The sequence below is a fragment of the Marmota flaviventris genome, chromosome X (genome assembly GCF_047511675.1).
Source record: "Marmota flaviventris isolate mMarFla1 chromosome X, mMarFla1.hap1, whole genome shotgun sequence".
Taxonomy (NCBI): Eukaryota; Metazoa; Chordata; class Mammalia; order Rodentia; family Sciuridae; genus Marmota; species Marmota flaviventris.
The window spans coordinates 17,959,674-17,980,797 of NC_092518.1; the positions used below are offsets into that span (position 1 = coordinate 17,959,674).

The 21,124-nt window shown below is 36.9% G+C and overlaps 1 protein-coding gene across 1 annotated transcript in view; it reads right to left on the minus strand.

Moving 5' to 3' along the window:
- The window catches only part of Klhl15 (kelch like family member 15), a 40,424-nt gene that overhangs the window by 17,975 nt on the left and 1,325 nt on the right, over positions 1–21,124 (minus strand). The window contains exon 2 of the mRNA XM_027927463.3: positions 2,556–3,267. Within this exon, the coding sequence (XP_027783264.1) occupies positions 2,556–3,260 (705 nt within the window). The 5' untranslated portion in view covers positions 3,261–3,267. The remainder of the gene's footprint in view (positions 1–2,555; positions 3,268–21,124) is intronic.

Here is a 21,124-nt window from a genome sequence, read left to right on the forward strand (position 1 = left end):
GCAAGGACCTAAGCAACTCAGCAAAGCGATATCTCTAAATAAAATATTAAGGGCTGGGGTTGTGGCTCAACGGTGGAGTGCTCTCCTAGCGTGTGTAGAGCCCTGGGTTTGATCCTCAGCACCACATATAAATAAATAAAATAAAGGCATTGTGTCCAAATACACCTAAAAATAAATAAATAAAATGTTCAAAGGGCAGGGGATGTGGCTTAGTGGTTAAGCCCCTCTGGGATCAATCCCTGGTTTAAAAAAAAACAAAAAACTCAAGCCTTCCAAGCATGCTAGGCAAGTGTTCCACTACTGGGCTACACTCTAGCCCCAGGTCCAATTTTCAAGGAAATCAAAATGGTATGGCGCAAAATACTCTAAATTCTTATTGTCCAACCAAATTTTCCATATTAGTTTGGTTTTAGAAGTCATTTCTAGAAATAAGATCTCAAATCTGTCTACAATAGTGTTTTTCAACATTTAGAAAGCCATAAATTCCTCTAACAAACCTCACAAACTACTAAGGCAAGAATCACTTGCTACCTTCCACTTATCTTACCAATATTACTAAAGTAAAACTAAAAAGATTTATATTACATTACAAAAAACAAAAATTTCTTCTGGCTGGGTCCTTAATTAAATTTTCCTAAGAAAGTAATTTCAGAAGGAAGCCTTAATAAAAATTATTCTGATAACTCCCAATACCTGGCCAATGGAAAGAACTACCTCCTGTGCTTGCAGTTGTCAAAGGAATCCATCAGAGGGTCCAACTGATATTTTCTATAAGTTGAAAACCTACCTATTAAATTTTAGCCACTGTCACTATTGCCTACCTTGAACTGATGACTGAAAGGTAAAAAAAGCTCTGCATCTCAGGACTCACAAATCAATTACTGCTATTAATTATCCATCAAACTGTCCTACACAAGAGGGGAAATCTAATTTTCTATTTCACAAATACTTCCATCTAGACTAAAGTTGGAGGGGTTTTATTTTAGTAGTGGGAAAGCATTTGCATATAATGTATAAAGACAAAACAAGATTCTCCAGGGGGAAAAAAGCAATAAAAACAATAGTAAGGACAAAATCATAACATCAGAGCAAATGACTTACACAGTTGATGTGGAGCTGATTCTCACAGAACAAAAAGAATAATTAAGAAGTATATTCTTGCTGGGCCTGATGGTACATACCGTAATCCCAGTGACTCAGGAGACTGAGGCAGGAGGATTTCAAGTTCAAGGCCAGCCTCAGGAACTTAGCAAGGCCCCATCTCAAAATTTAAAAAGAAAACGATAAAGGGCTGGTGATGTAGCTCACTGGTAGAGCACCCCTGGGTTTAGTCCCCAGTACCACAAAAAACAAAAACAAAAAAAGTAGATGAAGATGATGATGATGCTGATGATGATGATGAATCTTAAATTTCAATTATTTCTATCATATCAATATATTCAGAAAATAAAGATAAAATCACACAAAATTGAGTTCTCTATTAAATATATAAGATAATGACATTTCATAGCATTTCAGAGGAAAAAAACACATGTCAGGCCACTGAGTGTTATTCAAAGGCGCAAATTTGTTTATTTTTCAAATGGCATGAACAACCCTCCTTTGCAAATATTATATTTTTATCACCAGGTCTGGTAACTAAAGCTGAGGAATTGTTTAACATGAAGGATGTCAACCAAGCTTTGTGTGCTTTCTAGAAAGAAGAAAAGATGCAAGAGGTAAACAGAGCCCCAGAGGTAACCATATGATTAGAAACCAATTAAGTTAAGCAATTACTGAAACTACTCTCTCTTCTTTGGGCAAGAATGGATCACAAGTGAGACTCTTGATATAAAAATAAAAATGCTTACATGCAAAAAGGCCAAGACTATTTTGAATAAAGAGTATTTTTAAGAAAGAATCATTTACATGATAATATGTGCAGTGATGTCTGATCAATGCAGATTAAGGATTTATAGTCTACTTGTTTCAAAATGCCAAAATGTTTTTAGACATATAACATGTTTTCACAGTTAAATTTAGTTAGTATTCACAGTGAAATGGGGGAGGAAAAAGAACTAGGTGAGAGTAGTGAAGAAAATCACTAAAATGGCATGTTGGTTTTCAAGAGCTATTTTATGTGTCTTAATTATATTTTAGAAGAATAAGAAACTGTATTAATGTGTACTGTAAGAAACTGTAAAACTCTCAATGCCAATCCAGCATGTATTACTTAATTTTTAAAAATAGTTAGCCTGACCCAGTTCAGATTTAATTACTTTGTGAAAAGAAAAGGTAAAGCAAACTTGCAATAATTTATATCAAATAATTATGATTCAACTTGAAAAGTACTTTAAAAATGAATCATTTCTACCTCATTTTTCACCCACAAAATGTATTTTAAAAAACCTAAATGTATAAGCTACAACAAAATCAGGCTTCTTATATTATAAACTATTCTTACAAACTATTCATTTCATTTTCTGGTTCCTGACCAAATCTTGGAATCTTAGCTATAAAGACATACTGCCTTAACTAAATGATGAGTCCTGTCTATTGCTTTCAAATGCACCAACCTTCTCAAAAACACTGGATGGGGTCATCAAACAAAACCTGATGTTCTGAATGATGGTATCGGTATGTCTCCAGCGTCTTCTATCATGCCGCAGCCAAGACTGCACAGCCTCGTACAGCTCTATCTCTGGGAACCTGCTCAGATGATCATTATCCAAATAAGACATGAGCTTCTCGAAGCTCAGATAGGACAAGAAGTCAGGCCTGGACATGAGTGGCACAAAGTTGTCTAGCAGAAAGGCGTCCAGCTTCTCCCTGACTCCCTCGATGTTTACACCAAAATCATCTAAGAGTCTCATAATTTCTGCACAATTTTCTAAGCAGATTTTCGCTAAGAGAAAAGAGCAGCAGAACTTCACCACTTCTATAAGTTGCACATACATGGCGGCCTGAAGAATTTCATGAACAGTATTCATACTCAGTTCTATAGTTCCATAGTACATAAATTGAAGGACGTGGCTGAAACCAGTAGCAGTTAGACCTTTCAAATGAATTTTGTCCTGATCTCGTTCCCTCATGTCTGCAGTGAACATAATTCTGAAGTAATCACTCTGGGTGGCCAAGAGTGCTTTATGGGCCTGGAACTGATGATCTTCAATAACCAGAGTGACATCAAGAAGCAATCCCTCCTCATACAGTGCTCTGAACCCAGCAGAGACACTGGTGTCATGGATGGAGGAACAGAATCCTTCCACGTCCCCTGCCATGAATCACCTGGAAAAAAAGTAATCGAAGAAAATAGTGTTAACATTTCCATGCATTCAGAAGACATTACTAACTTAAAGTTTTAACTATTTTTATAATTATCTCGGTTCTACTGCCTAAGTCCTAGATGTACAAATCCTTCAGGAGAAGAAAATCTGAAGGTATGAAGACAAATGTTTCCAGTTTCCCAGAGGAAAATAATTCATTACAGATGTTATCTATCAAACAGTGGTAAATTGTTAACTTATAAACAATATTTACCTATTCTATCAACTTTACACTGCTTATCAAATAATTTTTCTTTTGTTTTCTTTTTTTTTTTTTTTTTTTTTGAGGGGGTGGTAGCAAAGATTGAACCCAGGGCACTTAACTACTGAACCACATCCCCCAGCCCTTTTCATTTTTTATCTTGAGACAGGATTTCACTAAGTTGCTTAGGGCCTACTTAAGTTGCTGAGGCTGACTTTGAATTTGCAATCCTCCTCTCTCAGCCTCTCCAGCAGCTGGGATTACAGACATGTACCAACATACCTGACTTCATCAAATAAATTTAAACATGTTCCAAAGTGAGTAACACAAAAAGGATTTCATAGCCAAATATTAAATTTGGAGGAAAAAAGATATTATAGCAAAAGAAATTTACCCAAAGAAAATAATCAGATAAATATGTCAAATTTTATATATATATATACACACACACACATAGTCTTTCTAGCCTTATTTATTTATTTACTTATGGGTACTGGGGATTGAACTCAAGGGCACTCAACCACTGTGCCACATTCCCAGCCCTATTTTGTATTTTATTTAGGGACAGGGTCTCACGGAGTTGCTTAGTGTCTCGCTTTTTGCTGAGGCTGGCTTCAAACTCACAATCCTCCTGCCTCAGCCTTCTAAGCCCCTGGGAGCTTCTTTGGATTACAGGTGTGCAACACCTCACCTACCTAGTCTTATTTATAATTAAAAAAAGAGAGAGAGTAGCTGGGTATAGTGGCACATGCCTGCAGTCCCAGCTGAGGCAAGAAGGTCACTGGAACCCATGAGCTAAGGATCTGTCTGGGCAACACAGTGAGACCCTTCAAAAGCAATATTTTAAAAACTCAACAACAGACTATTAAATAAATATGTTGCAGTCCTATAACGGATTACTATAACATTTAATAATAATAGTAAAAGCGGGCATGGTGGCTCACGCCTGTAATCCCAGCAATTCCAGAGGCTAAGGCATGAGGATCAGAAGTTCAAGGACAGCATCAGCAACTTAGCAAGTACCTAAAAGCAACTTAGTGAGATACTGTCTCAAAATAAAAAATAAAAAAGAACTGTGGGTATGATTCAGTGGTTAAGTACCCCTAGGTTCGATCTCTAGTACCAAAAAAAAAAAAAAAAAAAGAGGCAGGAGGATTACAAGTTCAGAGTCCACCTAGACAATTTAACAAGACCCAGTCTCAATTTTTATTAAAAAGAACTGGGGGGGGGGGCTGGGGTTGTGGCTCAGTGGACAGTACTCGCCTAGCACATGTGAGGCCCTGGATTCGATCCTCAGTACCACATAAAAATAAATAAATAAAATAAAGGTATTGGGGCTGGGGCTGGAGCTCAGTGGTAAAGCACTTGCCTCGCATGTGTGAGGCACTGGGTTAGATCCTCAGCACCACATAAAAATAAAGATATTATGTGTCCATCTATAACTAAAAAATAAATAAAGGCACTGTGTCCAACTACAACTAAAAAATAAATATTAAAAAAAAAGGACTGGGAATGTATCTCAGAGGTAGAACTCTCCTAGGTTCAATTCCACGCACACATATAAAGAATGATGGCAGCAATCTACTTTTCTGACAAAGAATATTTTATTAGATATTAGACTAAAAACAAGCAGGAGTCTTCATTATACTGACTATCTTCAAAAATGAAATAAATATGCATGTATTTGCTTAGATTAAAAAAGCAAAATGATGGGGCTGGGCTGTGGCTCAGAGGTAGCACACTTGCATGTGTGAGGCACTGAATTCAATTCTCAGCACCACATATAAATAAATAAAATAAAGGTCTATCAACAACTAAAAAAAAATGATGTCCCCAAGTAAGTAGGTTTTCAAGAGATGTCTTTTCCTTTTCTGCTTACCTCATTGATCTTATTTAAAAAAAAAAAAAATATATATATATATATATATATATATATACACACACACACACACACACACACACACACACAAAATAAATACGGTTACAAACAAAAAATATATTGCTTTTATACTTAAATTATACATATGGATTATACATAAGGATAAGTTATACATAAGGATTCTGTTCCTCTATACATGACATCAGTGTCTCTTTGCATATCAGAGAATATATAATCTTTGCATATCAGAGAAATAAAGCTAAGATAGTTAAAATTAGATCTAGGGCTGGGGCTGTATGTAGCTCAGTAGTAGTGTGTGTGTTTAGTACATACAAGCCTCTGGGTTCAACTCCCGGCATCACAAAAAATAATAATAAAATTAGATCTAAATGAAATAGAATAAATTCATTCAGTCTATTACACTATTAATAAAGCATTTTTCTTCTTTAGACATGAAGCTCTACCCACCTATCCTGTTCTTTCTTAAGTTGTAGATGGACACAATACCTTTATTCTAGTTATTTTTACGTGATGCTGAGGATCAAACCCAACACCTCACACATGGCTAGGGAGGCATTCCACCACTGAGCTACAACCCCAGCCCCTTATCCTGTTCTTAACTTGAATCACACAGCTCCCATTCTCCTCCCTAATCACCCCTCCCCCATTCCCAAATGCCTTTTCAACCCTTTCCACTTTGCCCTGTAGAACCTTGCTTCAATGAACACAATCTTCCTTGTATGCTCATATTGGTCCATAAAGTTCCCTCCACATAACGACTTAAACAACATGACATAGTCTTTCTCAAAGTCATAGCTGCCAAGCCTCCTGCCCTCTACCCCTATTTCTAACCTCTCCCATCTTAGAAAAAATTAAATTCTTCTATAGCTTACAGGCCTAAATTTCTCTTGGTTTTTAAAAATCTGTCCTTTTCCTAAAAATTGGCCTTTCAATGAAACAAAAACCCATCTTCTATTGCCCCTTGTTACTTATCATATACACACCTCCTGATCAATCAGTCCCACTCACTGATACACAGGCACCTAAGTCAGCTTCTATTCAACTTTCACCAAAGATAACCCATTCGAAAACTGAAAGTGGGCTGGGGTTGTGGCTCAGCGGTACAGCACTCACCTAGTATGTGAGGCACTGGGTTTGATCCTTAGCACCACATAAAAATGGATGAAATAAAGGTATTGTGTCCAACAACAACAACAACAAAAAAAAACAAGAGTCAGAGCTTCTTAACAACCTCATAAATTCTCCCTAATTCCATTGCACACTCTACTCCCAAATCTCTAAGACTTGACCTGACGCAGAACTGGTCTACACCTGAACTTTTTCTCCTTCAGTACTAGGTATGGAACCTAGGGGCTCTCTACCACCCGAGCCATATCCCCATCCTTTTTCATTTTTCAATTTTCGGTGGACACAACATCTTTATTTTATTTTTATGTGGTTCTGAGGATCGAACCTAGAGCCCCGCGCATGCCAGGTGAGCGCATTACTGCTTGAGCCACATCCCCAGCCCCCCATCCTTTTTCATTCTGAGACAGGGTCTTACTAAGTTGCCCAGGCTAGCCTGGAACTTGAGATCCTCCTGTCTCAGCCTCCTGAGTTGCTGGGATTACAGGTGTGTGCTACTGCACCTGGCTCACATCTGGAATCTTAAACTTTCCACTTAACCTTCCTCCTATGTTTTTCATTTGATATATCTTTTTTTTAAGTTGTAGATGAACACAAAATCTTTATTTTCATGTGGTGCTGAGGATCAAATCCAGTGCCTCACACATGCAAGGCAAGCATTCTACCACTGAGCCACAACATCAGCCTTAATATATCATTTCTTAACTTTACCTCTATCCTCTTATAGCTTAGACCTTCCCATATAAGAGCAGTCACTCTCTTCCCAGAATCTACATTTCTTTTCCCCCTCTGCCTGTCCTCCCTATCTTCCCTGCTAAAACAAAACTATGTTGATTGATCCTTTAATTTGGGGGGAGACCTTCAGTGCCTATGGACTTTTCTTTTCTTTGAATAGCTGTGAGGGCATTCCCCATTGGTGTGCACTGATGTACAATGAAAGATGATCCCAAATAAGGACAAGCAATATTGACAAATCTCTGGAATACTATACCAATTATAAAGCATTGTCTGCAACATCTCATGATCTGGAATCATGTTTGAGCTATCTGTTGGACCACTATTCACAGACCATGCCAGCCTAGAACAGTGCAATCAAAGGATATGGCAGCCAACATCTATGGCTCTGAATCCCCATAAGTGGCAATGCTGAGACCCAATCTCCCAAGTTTTCTTTCTCCTGGGTGTTTGAATGGACCAGTGAAACAACAGACAACACAGTCGACTGCTCTCACCTGCTCTACCTCCTTCTTTAGGAGGCTGTTCCCACTAATCTCAACACTCTATTACCAATACCTCATCCTTACCTAAAAGAAAAGCATTTCTCTGTGTTAGGCTCTTCAGTAAGTATGGAGATATGTATCATTCAGGAACCCCCTCCATACACAGAATGTGGTTGAGCCTTAGTTGCTGAGAGGGAAAAGTTGGCTTCCATAAACACATTAATTGCACCACTCCTCTACTTTCATAAGTTATCACTACACTTACTACTTTGTTTGATCAATATGTTGTCTATGACATTTAACTTCTTGACATTTCAACCCATTTAATCAACAGTTACCACGGTATAAGGTCATCTTTTTACTAAGAAAAAAGTCTAAATAGAAACTATGCTGAAAATGTTAAAAATGATTACCTTTGGAGAGTATCAGGCAGTTTTACTTTTTGTCCTTTCCTATCTGCCAATCTGCATGTTTTAATCTATGTGCAATCAGAGTGTATTGTTGTTTTCTTAAAGCTTATTAAAAAAATCTTTAAAAGACCCTAATTGCCAAATCCAATGGTCACTTCATAGTGCCTATTTCTCTGGATCCTTCTGTAGCGTACTTAATGACCTTGGATCATCTCTCAGTTCCATGACATTATTCTCCTGTTTCTCTTCCTATGCTTAGGCTGCTCATTTCTCAATATCCTTCATGGGTTTGTTTTCCTTAAATGTTGGTGTTGTCCAGGATTCTGTTCTTGCTCTTTTCTAATCTAAATATTGTGCCTCCCTAAATGATCTTAGCTAAACCCATGGCTTCTACTAAGACCTATTTTCACCAATACCTCAATAATCTGTCCAAATCTCTACCCATACTCAAGCCCTATATAGGTTTAATTGATTGCCTAGAAGACACTTCTGGGTGCCTATTTAAGGGATGATCCCATTTTATTACTTCAAAGACAACATATAAACAGAATCCTAATTTTATCATCTCCTTAACCATTTTTTTTTCTTTTGTATTCTCTATCTTACCAAGAGGCATTCTAGGTACCTCCTTCTCTCCATTTGTGGCTTCTTATAGTATTGAAGACTGAACTCTGGGGGCACTCTCCCATTGAGCTATATCCTAAAGGCTTTGTTTGCTACTGGGGATTGAACTCAGGGGCACTCTCCCATTGAGCCACATCCCCATCTCTATTTTGTATTTTATTTAGAGACAGGTCTCACTGAGTTGCTTAGCACCTTGCTTTTTGCTGAGGCTGGTTTTGAACTTGTAATCCTTGTGCCTCAGCCTCCAGAGCCACTGGGATTATAATTGTGTGCCACCATGCCCATCCTAAGGCTTTTTAATTTTTTTATTATTTAACTTTTAATTTTGAGACAATATCTCGCTAAATTGCTTAGACTGATCTCAAATTTGTGATCCTCCTGCCTCAGTCTCCTGAGTAGCAGGGGTTATAGGTATGCACCACCATGACTGATCCCCGTTTGTCTCTAAGTTCTATTGATTCAAACCACATTAAATGTTTACTTATCTAAGTATGCACAAAATGAAATTAACATCAAAAATTTTATTAGTACTCCATTAATCAAGAACTATATAATTTCAGCCAGTCATGTGGTCTGTGCCTATAGTTCCAGTTACCTGAGAGTCTGAGATGATCACTTAAGCCCAGGCATTTTAGGGCTACCTAAAGCAAGACCCCATCTTAAAAAAACAAACTATGTGATTTTATTTTGGAAAGATAAAACACAAGAGGGTGTTATCTATAATTTGGAAAAATATATTTTAGACAATATCAACAATGCTTGTCAGAACTACTATACTAACACATTCAAGATTAAAGCAAGTTGTCAATGTGGCCTTGTTTATCTGAATTATTTTTACTTATTTATTTTGGTTACTGAAGATTGAACCTAGGGGCACTTAACCATTGAGTCACATCCCCAGCTCTCCAGCCCTTTTTATTTATTTATTTATTTTTCCTTTAATTTTACATTTTATTCTGAGTCAGGGTCTCACTAAATTATTTAGGGCTTGGATAAATTGCTGAGGCTAGCCTTGAACTTGTGATCCCACTATCTCAGCCTCCTGAATCACTGGGATTACATACCCAGCTCTGTTTTTTTTTTTTTTTAGAGAGAGAGTGAGAGAATTTTTAATATTTATTTATTTTTTTTAGTTTTCGGCAGACACAACATCTTTGTTTGTATGTGGTGCTGAGGATCGAACCCGGGCCGCACGCATGCCAGGTGAGCGCGCTACCGCTTGAGCCACATCCCCACCCCATCTGGGTTATTTTTAAAAGTAAAACCAATGAGCTTAGAATTTTTCAAGTGAAATAAAACATATGTACAAAAATGAACAAAAGGAACCTCATATAGTGTGGTGTATGGATAAACAAACATTCTGGTTAGTAGAGAGCTATCAATATCATGCTAATTATCAATTTTCAAAATAGAATAAAAATAAGAAATTAAACTAGATGAAACGTCTGGCATTTTGCAATATTTCTCAGGGTCATTATGGTCACAAATTATCACTCTGGTTTGTCAAGATATAATGACAATGAATATTTAATAACAGAAGGGTAAACAGCAGCATTCATATATTTGAGAGTAGACTGTGCTGTTTCATTAATTCGTTATTTTGACAGTGCCTGAAATACTATATATTTCACTTCAAGTGAAAGCAATCCTCTCTATCCAACAGTTATCATTATCTGGAAAGCTAATATTCACCTTTCTAAAAAATACTCTATCTAAAGGAAATTTTTAAAAGGAGAGATGAGGGGTGGGGGGGGCTGGGGTTGTAGCTTAGTGGTAGAGCATTTGCCTAGCACATGTGAGGCACTGAGTTAGATCCTCAGCATCACATAAAAATAAAGGTATTGTATCCACCTGTAATTAAAAAAATATTTAAAAAAAAAAAGGAGATACGGGGGTCAGAGATATAGCTCAGTGGCAGAAGGAGCACTTAGTATACCCAAGGCTCTGGGTTTAATCCCAACACCAAAAAATAAAAGGATACACTAGGCTTTCCTCAAAAAACAATCCAAGTTCCAGATACTATGTGAAAATATCATAAAGCAATGAAGTAGGGGTGGAGGCAGACTCCTGGGCACCAAGCCCACTGAAGGGGATTCCTAGCAGGCAGGCTTCCACTCCCTGATCCTGGTCCTAGTCCCATATGGTCAGACCAGGATGGGAAATATGAATCAAGATGAACATCCCTTTGTCAAGAATTTAGAATTTAGGGAAGGAGAGAGAAGAAAGGGAAAAAGAGACAGACTTGCACTGACTGGGTGTAACTGGAACTGGAACATGTCAAAGAGCAGCTGTGGGTACTCACTTCTGCCTGCCATGTGGGCTAAGTATCAGAGAAAGACAGCCAAATGAGAAAGAATAAAGCCAAGATGAGAGGATGGGGAGTGCTCCTTAATACCTTCATTTTCCAGTCCCCAGACACAGGTCTATGTCTGCTCTTGGGTTATGAGAGACATATTCCTAAGAGTAAATTCCCCCATTTTACTACCTCAGATGATTTTTCCTATTAAAACCAAGGATCTAACTAAAAATTTTAAAACAGAGACATTTTTACTTTGATTAAAGTTACTTACACTTTCTTGGCCTTCATTCTGCATCTATAAAAATAAGAGCATTAGATTGAGATGCTTTCTAACTTTTTCTTTTCTTTTCCCAGTACTAGGGATTGAACCCAGGGCTTCATCCATGCTAGTCAAGTCCTCTACAGAGCCCCCAATACTAGGGATTGAACACAATGGTACTTGGATACTTAATCACTGAGGCACATCCAAAGCCCTTTTTTATTTTGAGACAGGGTCTCACTAAGGCTGGCTTTGAACTCGTGATCCTCCTGCCTCAGCCTAACAAGCAGCTGGGATTACAGGCACATATTACCATACCCAGCTCTAAACTTTTGAGACATAAAATTTTCATTTATTCTCCTACTTTTTACATAACTTGACATATATGCAATGCACTTAAGTAGATATGCAAAGTAAATAAACTATAGCTACTTTTAAAGTCTTACCAACGCATTTGTAAAGTTTACCTGATCTCAATCAACCTCTAAAACCAATTTTTGATAGCTAATTTGTAACTTCTTTTCTACCAGAAAAGCCTAGTGCACCTATCAGTAAGACTACAATGAGAGAGCAGCAGTGTATCCCCCCACCCTTTTTTTAAATTTTGAGACAGGGTATCACTAAATTGCTGAGGCTGACCTTGAACTTGCAGATCCTCCTGCCTAAGCCTATCAAATCACTGGTATTACAGGTATGTGCAACCACATCCAGCTTGTATTTTACACTTTTAAGGGAAGCACGTACAAAGCAGAAAACAATAAAACATTCAGTGATTAACCGACCAACACGATGTAGTCTTTTGGTGAAGTAGTGAGTCACAGTACAGGTCTGAAGTCCCACAGCAGAGACTGAATACTGGTTCTGCCTATCAGCTTTGTAACCTTGGGGCAAGCTATTTAGCTTCTCCGTGCTCTAACATCTGTTAACACCTGTAAAAGGAGATACTAATAGTAATAGAATGTACTTCATAGGGTTGCTATGAGGTAATGAGTTAATACATGTAAAGCACTTAGTATGGCTCATGGTAGTGCTTATTGCTATGTCCCCTCACTTGGTACTGCTGGAGGGCAAATAATAAACCTGACCCAATTAACTTCAGAGAAACTCCTCTCTAAATATGGCCCACATTTTCAGGACCAAGACTAACTGTAACTGGATAAAGACACTATGGTTCACAGGTGAAATGACATTTTTTTTTTTGGTACTGGGGATTGAACCCAGGGGTGCTTTACCACTGAGCTATATCCCCAGCCCTTTTATTTTTTATTTTGAGACAAGGTCTCACTAAGTTACTGAGTCTTCATTAATTTCTGAGGCTGGCCTCAAACTTGTAATCCTGCTGCCTCAGCCTCCTGAGTGCCTGGGATTACAAGCATGCACCACCACACCCAGCAGAAATGACTTTTTAGTAAAAGTCATACAATTCATTATAAATAGAATTAAAGGGCTGGAGGTATAGCTCAGTGGTAGAACAATTGCCTAGTATGTGAGAGGTCCTAGGTTTGATCATCAGCACCATTTAAATAAAAAGAATTAAGACTAGAATTTGATTCATAAAAAATACAAAACGGTGTGGTCAAAGAGAAAAATCTTTGAAATCAAAGTATTTACTAGTACTTACCACCCGTGTGACCCTGAGAAATTTGAAATTTTGTTAAATTCCTCATCTTGGTTTCCATCCTTATATTAGGAATAATAATAATCTTACTGAATTGGGGTACTGATAAAAGAATTAACACAAATTAAATATCTAGTCCAGAGCAAGGCACCCAATGTTGGTCCATCAATGTTGGCTTCCTTGATCCAACTCTTGTCTAATTCTCCCTATCACTGACAAGAGCAGAGGGACTTGAGACCCCTCAATCTCTTCTGTACAGACCCCAATCCTCTCTAGGGTTTATCACAATGCAGGTTTATAAGATACCAAGAAATGTACTGGTAGTCAAAAACACTGGACATCACTTTGTAACAGCTTTGGTCTCCATTTGTTCTGATCATGGAAGTATGATTTTCTAGTTTTACTAATGGGCTCCTTAGGCTTTTCTGCCCTAACCAAAGTTAGTCTATGCTGTTTCAGAAGCCACTAGCCATGAGACTATCAATCACTCGAGATGGGACTAGTCCAAATTGAAATGCTTTAAGTATAAAACGAATCGTATTTTGAAGATTTAGTACCAAATAAAGTATGTAAAAGTATCCTATACAAATTTTATATTGATTATATAATGAAATATTTTGGACATAGATTAAAATAAATTAATCTCACCTGTTTCTTCTGTTTAGAAAACTGGCTATGAGAAAATTTTAAATTGCATGTGTGACTTGCATTATATTATAATGGGACAGCACTGATCTATAACATCAATATTTAAGGCATCAAACAACCAAACGTACAAATAAACACATTAAACAAAACCAACTTGTTCACAATTCATACCTTAGATGCTATTAAAAAGGGAAAAAGAAGACTTAGAATGAGTGAGGCTTCAAAAAAAAGAACAAAAACAACTATAATACAAAAACACATGTTTGAAAATAAGTAGAAAAAAGGGCGATATAAGAACACAAAAAGAAAAATACTTAAAATCTTATACCTAAGAATTCTCTAAACACAAAATTATACCAACTTAAGGGAGAAACTAATCATTATAAAATTAACATAAAACTCAAATAATTCTATAATAATTCTATAAGTTATTTGAAAGCTGGGGAAAAATTCATTAGCATCTTCAAAAAAAGATATTTACATACAAAATGTTTAATGTTCTGTATCCTCACTTTTCTTTTTTTTTTTTTTTTTTTTTAGTATTTATTCATTTTTTAGTTTTCGGCAGACACAACATCTTTGTATGTGGTGCTGAGGATTGAACCCGGGCCGCACGCATGCCAGGCGAGCGCGCTACCGCTTGAGCCACATCCCCAGCCCTGTATCCTCACTTTTCAAAACATATCATCAGACTAAGGGAAATTATGGTTCATAAACCTAACATGTACATCTCTACACTTGGCCTTCAGAATTTTAAATGGAAGTTGTTTTTTTTTTTTTTCAAAAGGGGAATGATCCTAAAGTAGACTAAACTACAACACATACTTTTACTACTAAGAAAGAAATATTGAAGAGTTTGTCTTATTTCATCACCATGACAATGACAAAAGAAAAGAGGGACTGAGGGTATAGCTTAGTAGTAGTAGAGTGCTTTCCTAGCATGCAGAAGACTGGTTTGATTCCCAGCACTGCAAAAAGAATCTTTTAATTTATAAAAGGAAAGTAAATCTCATATTTTTGTGCATAGGAATGATTAGTACAGCAATTCTCCAACTATGGTTCAGGGAGAACTGGGAGTCTAGTCCCCTAAAAGGGCTCCCCAAGGTCAAAATTATTTTCAATATAATTTTTTTAAATTGTCTCTTTCAGGGCTGGAGTTGTGGCTCAGCAGTAGAGCACTCACCTAGCACACATGAGGCCTTGGGTTCAATCCTCAGCACCACATAAAAATAAGTAAATAAATAAATGTATTGTACCCAACTACTAAAAAAATAATTTTTTAAATTGTCTTTTCTTTTGTTCTCTCACAGAACTAATCTCCAGAAATTTACTCATGATGGAAATGCAGAAGCTGATGAGCAGTTGTCTTTTATTAAATCAGACATTAAAGAGACTTGCCTAATTGTACTTTTCTCATTATGTTCTTAATTTGGAAGAGTTATTTTAATAAAAAATGTACTGGGCACGATGGCATACACCTGTAATCCCAGTGGCTCAGGAGGCTGAGGCAAGAGGATTTGAGTTCAAAGCCAACCTCAGCAACTTAGCAAAGGCCCTAAGCAACTCAGCAAGACCCTGTCTCAAAATATAAAAAGATCTAGGGATGTGTCTCAGTGGTTGAGTGCCTCTGAGTTCAATCCTCAACAACAAAAACATTTTGGTAATTAAAAAAAATAATTTTAAAAAATAAATAGCTAAAAATGTGATTTAAGCAACCATATTTAATGGGTTATTTTTCAAAATGAATTACAAATAAGTGTGTTTCAATTTCCTAGCTTCAATTTCTGTATAAATCAATACAACCCACATAAAACAAAGTTCTTTAGGATCCCAATGATTTTTAAGAGTATAAAAGGTTCTGGGACCAAAAAGTTTGAGTACCACTGAAGGTGTGATAAGAGATAAGTGACCACACACACACACACACACACACACACACACACACACCCCAACCTCTTCCTACCTCTGCCTTGGAAGACTATTACTGCTATTTATACCACAGAAATTTCTAACAGTTCAAACTCTCTTGTGAGCAGTAAAGAAAGAAGTCTGGTGGGGGTAAAGAGGAAATTAAAGGCAAAGAAATTAAATGCTTCCTTTTCAGTTAGAAGGCTACCATTCTGATTTGAAGGCAAAATTCTGAGCAATTAAATAGAAGATATTTCCAAATTAACTAACCCTCCATACTTATGCCATAAGCAGTAATTTATCACTCTCCCATCCCTCCCAGAGCTACCTGAAAATGCATACAAAACCCTAAGCTATTCAATACAAAAGCTTAGCTGGGCACAGTGGTGCACGCCTGTAATCCCAGCAGCTCTGGAGGTTGAGGCAGGAGGATCGTGAGTTCAAAGCCAGCCTCAGCAAAGGTGAGGTGCTAAGCAACTCAGTGAGACCCTGTCTCTAAATAAAAATACAAAATAGGGCTGGGGATGTGGCTCAGAGGTTGACTGCCCCTGAGTTCAAATTCCCAGTACCCCCAAAAAAGAAAAGACTGCTACGGTACAAAAGCTAGATCCTCAGAGATTAATATGCTTATCCTCAATGAAAAATTTAAATAGTGTTATACTACCTTCATCCTCAAATTGTTCTACCAAATTTGATGACTACACAGAAAATGTCATACTTGCAATATTAAAAAAAAAAAAAAGAATGCAAGGGACTAGGGTCGTAGCTCAGTGGTAGAGTGCTTGCCTAGCGTGTGTGAGGCACTGAGTTCAATTCTCAGCACCACATATAAATAAATAAAATAAAGGTCCATTGACATCTAAAAAATATTAAAAAAAAAAAAAAACAACAAAGAGAGACAGAGAATGCAAGCTAGGCACTGTGGCACATGCCTGTAATCCCAACTGAGGCCGAGACAGGAGGTCCACAAGTTCAAAGCCAGCCTCAACTATTTAGCAAGGCTCCAAGCAACTTAGCGAGACTCTGTCTCTAAATAAAATATAAAATGGGAGGGCACAGTGGCACATGCCTGTAATCCCAGCAGCTCAGGAGGCTCAGACAGGAGGATCCCGACTTCAAAGACAGCCTCAGCAATGGCGAGGTACTAAGCAACTGAGACCCTGTTTCTAAATAAAATACGATATAGGGCTAGGGATGTGGCTCAGTGGTTGAGTGCCCCTGAGTTCAATTCCCAGTACTATATATATATATATATATATATATATATATATATATATACACACACACACACACACACACACACACACATACATGACATCACTTTTGAACTATAAAGTATATAACATTAAACAGATACATGAGGTGGGAGGGAAAGGGAGAGAAAAGGGAAATTGCATGGTAATGGAGGGAGATCCTCATTGTTATACAAAATTACATATAAGAGGTTGTGAGGGGAATGGGAAAATAAACAAGGAGAGAAATGAATTACAGTAGATGGGGTAGAGAGAGAAGATGGGAGGGGAGGGGAGGGGAGGAGAGATAGTAGAGGATAGGAAAGGTAGCAGAATACAACAGTTACTAATAGGGCATTATGTAAAAATGTAGATGTGTAACCGACGTGATTCTGCAATCTGTATTTGGGGTAAAATTGGGAGTTCAAAACCCACCTGAATCAAATGTATGAAATATGATATGTCAAGAGCTTTGTAATGTTTTGAACAACCAATTAAAAAAAATAAATAAAAATAAATAAATAAATAAAATGGGCTGGGAATGTGGCTCAGTTGTTAAGCGCAATACCAAACAACAACAACAATAAAAACAATGCAAGACTTACTATGTATAAAAACAAAATTTCTGAATCATAATATTTTCCCAATTTCTATAAGCTACAAAGTAATTTTAAATTTAACAATATCTTTAAGTGTGTATATATATATATAAATTATAGATGGACACAATACCTTTTTTTGTGTATTTATTTTTATGTGGTGCTGCAGATCAAATCCAGTACCTCACACATACTAGGTAAGTGCTCCACCACTGAGCCACATCCCCAGCCCAAGTTTAACAATCTTTAAGGCAACTTACCAATGTACAAGTCTAAAAGAAAAGAAAAAATTGAAAGACTTTTCTAGCAGTGATTTTGCCCTCAGATACACTGCTCAAACTAAGAAACAACTCAGTTTAATATGGGAAGAGGACTGTATAATTTTGTTTGATACTGGAAACTCTTTTGTAAGAAATAGTTTTATAACTCAGTATCAAATTGCAAATGACCATTTAACTACACTATTAAGAAGTTTCTGAGCTGGGCACAGTGGGGCATGCCTGTAATTCCAGTCATTCAGGAGGCTGAGGCAGGAGGATCCCAAGTTCAAAGCCAGCCTCAGCTTTCTCAAGATAAACAAAAAAGGACTGAGGATGTAACTCAGTGGTAAAGTGCTCCTGGGTTCAATCCCCAGAGTACCCCCGCCCAAAAAAAAAAAAAGGTTCTGAGGCCTCTAGGCTGGCACCCAGTAACCAAATTATTTCACATTTCAGGTATGCGTAAGCATTTAGTTATCCTGTAATACAAGAAAACTTCTAACAAAAAAAAAAACCCTGCTTCAATGCTATTTTTCATCAGAAGACTTTAATGCTCTTCTGCTTATTCCTCACTACAAGTAGAAGTAGTCCAAAAGCGATGTCATGGAAAACAGCTTTCCTAACCTTTAGAGACTGGATCCAGTGAGAATTCTAGGAAAAGCCTCTATTGGTGAAAAAACCCCCAAATCTTCTAAGTTATATTCTAACATGAAATCACAGATCCTATAATGTCAGCATGTTAGTTCTCTCAGAAAATTATACAACAAAACTAAATCTTTGTAAGGTCTTGATGTTACAGATTTCCTAAATTTTTTAAAGTCCACAATGCAGAATCATTAACTAAATTTGAAGATCTTATCAAGGACAAAGGATAATTTTTCTATCTGTTCTTATTTCCTGCAAATTTTTAAAGCCCATGATGTAGAATCATTAACTAAATTCAAAGATCTTATCAAGGACAAAGGATAATTTTTCTATCTCTTTTTACTTGCTTCAATGATTCAGCCAGATGAGCTTTAAGAATCTTTTATATTAAAAAAGAGAAAACTGAGAACACACTTTGCCTTTTCTAGGTTTTTTTTTTTTTTTTGGTATAGAGGATTGATTGAACCCAGGGGTACTTAACCATTGAGTCCCATGCCCAGCTCTTTTTTCTATTTTAGAGTCAGGGTCTCGCTGAGTTTCTTAGGGGCTCACTAAATTACTAAAGCTGGTCTTGAACTTGAAATCCTCCTGCCTCAGCCCCTCCAGCTGCTGAGATTATAGGCATGCACCACCACGCCCTGCTTCTAGCTTCTTTATTCCAAAGTTAAAATTTCTGGGCTGGGGATATAGCTCAGTGGTTGAGTGCTTTCCCAGTATATGCAAGGACTTGGATTCCATCCCCAAGACTACCAAAAAAAAAAGTGCAAAGTTAAAATTTCTAATTCCAAACAGGTCTTCCATTTTGGACCCACAGCAATACAATATAGTCATGACAGAGATGACCTATGAGAGTTGTTCCAATAATTCCTAAAATCCAAAAATAGCAATAACACCCTTTTATTCTACTCCCTATTGCTGCTATTTCTTGAAAAACAGCCACACTCACACCTTAAGGCCTCTTGCTGTTCCTGCTGCCTGGATCACTCTATCCAGATACTTACCTCTCCCTTCAGATCTTTACTTCAGTGTCATTTCCCCAAATACGCTCTTACAATTTCGAAACCTGACCCAATCTATCTACCAGATAATCCCCATCTTCTTTGCTTTATTTTTCTCCACAGTATGGTGGGGTAGGCTAGCTATTTTATGTATTAACTTTTTGCTTCAAATATCTTTGTTGTTCACCTGGCATAGTGGTGCACACCTATAATCTTAGCTACTCAGGAGGCTGAGGCTAGCCTAGTCAACTCAGCCAGATCCTGTCTCAAAATAAAGTTTTAAAAAAGGGCTGGAGATGTATCTCAGTAGTAGAGTGCTTCACTAGCACACAAAAAATCCTCAGTACTACAAAAAAATATAATAATATTTTTTTGTTTCACTGACTGATGTATCCACAGCATCTAGAACAGTGCTCAGCACATTAAGAAGTGCTTGATAAATACTTGGATGAATAGATAAATTTAAACCTTACAACCCTCCATGTTCTATAACCATTACTGATTCAAAGATGAGAAAAATCAAAGCTCAGAGGTTAAGTAACTTGCCAAGACTATGATTAATAATCAGTTGTGGAGCTGGGGTCTCCCTGACTTCAGAGCCTTCCTGATTAACCACTATTCTACACTGTCTCATCAATGACTCTTTTTCATTGCTCTTCAATTAAAAAAAAAAAAAAACCCACAGGAGCTACAGCATTCCGACTGAAATGAAATATATGCTAATAAATTAATCCACACACACTCCTCTCCAAACTAAAGGTTCATTTTCCTCACAGTTAAGCTATTCACTCTCAAAACATTTGCAATGGGAAAGGCCAAACTTGACAATGAGCCAGCAATATCATTTGTGGGAGGGGGGCCTTGTTCAAAAGCAGGGGAAAAAATGTTGTTAAAGGTACTAAAATATAAAGCTTTTTCCTTTCTTCAGTCTCTTGACTTGTCACGATGTTTTTATTTGCTGTTTTATGTCATTCTAAGAAAAATTAAAAATTTAAATTATTAGTATGAATTTTACCATTCACCTTTACATTGTACAATGCCAGTTTTACATGCAAGTTTTTAAAACAAGTATGGGTTCCTTCTGAACACCCATGAAACCAAGCCAGCCCTGGTTCCAAGATTTTAGCCCTAGATAACCCAAATCAAGACAGAGGTCAAATCCTGAAATTCCCAATAAAGCAGTGATTTGTCAAAATTTTATCTTCAGGACAAGAGATAAGGCCAATGTATAAAAACAACCACTTTAAAGTAGGTTCTTCCTCTTGCAATTTTAATCCTGCCTTATTATTCTGCCTTTTTACAAAACACAAAAGCATATCCTGGAAGACAACTGATATTGAACTAGAGAATTATAAATCTAATAAAACATGTAACTACTCAGAAAACCATTTGTTAGCTAAAAATAATATACCCCAAAAAAGCTTCTTCACTTTTTGTGGACCATTTTTAAGCCAACCCATACTACGTTTTTGATGTGCCAAGTAAGTATGATTCCACACTGATCTGTTACACATACAAATTCTGGCAAATAAATTTAATTTTTAAACCACAAATATTTACTATTCTATGTTTTCTCCAAATTAATCAGCAGTAGAGAGTAGAAATTAACATCCTTCATCACTGATAGTAACTTGAAGCACCTACTAAGTGTTGTGGTTATTAAAAATGAAAAATTGCATAAATATTACATTAAGTGTCAAAAAGCTGAAATTTTCTCTACATTTTTAGATCTATTAAGAATCACAGAAACATGAATGCATTTATAAGCTCTTCAAAAACAATTTTCAAATGGGTAGAGGTATTCAGGCATCCTGTTCTCTAGATATGAAAAACAGACATTAAAATCAGGGCATATACATTTAAAAAGCATTTTCT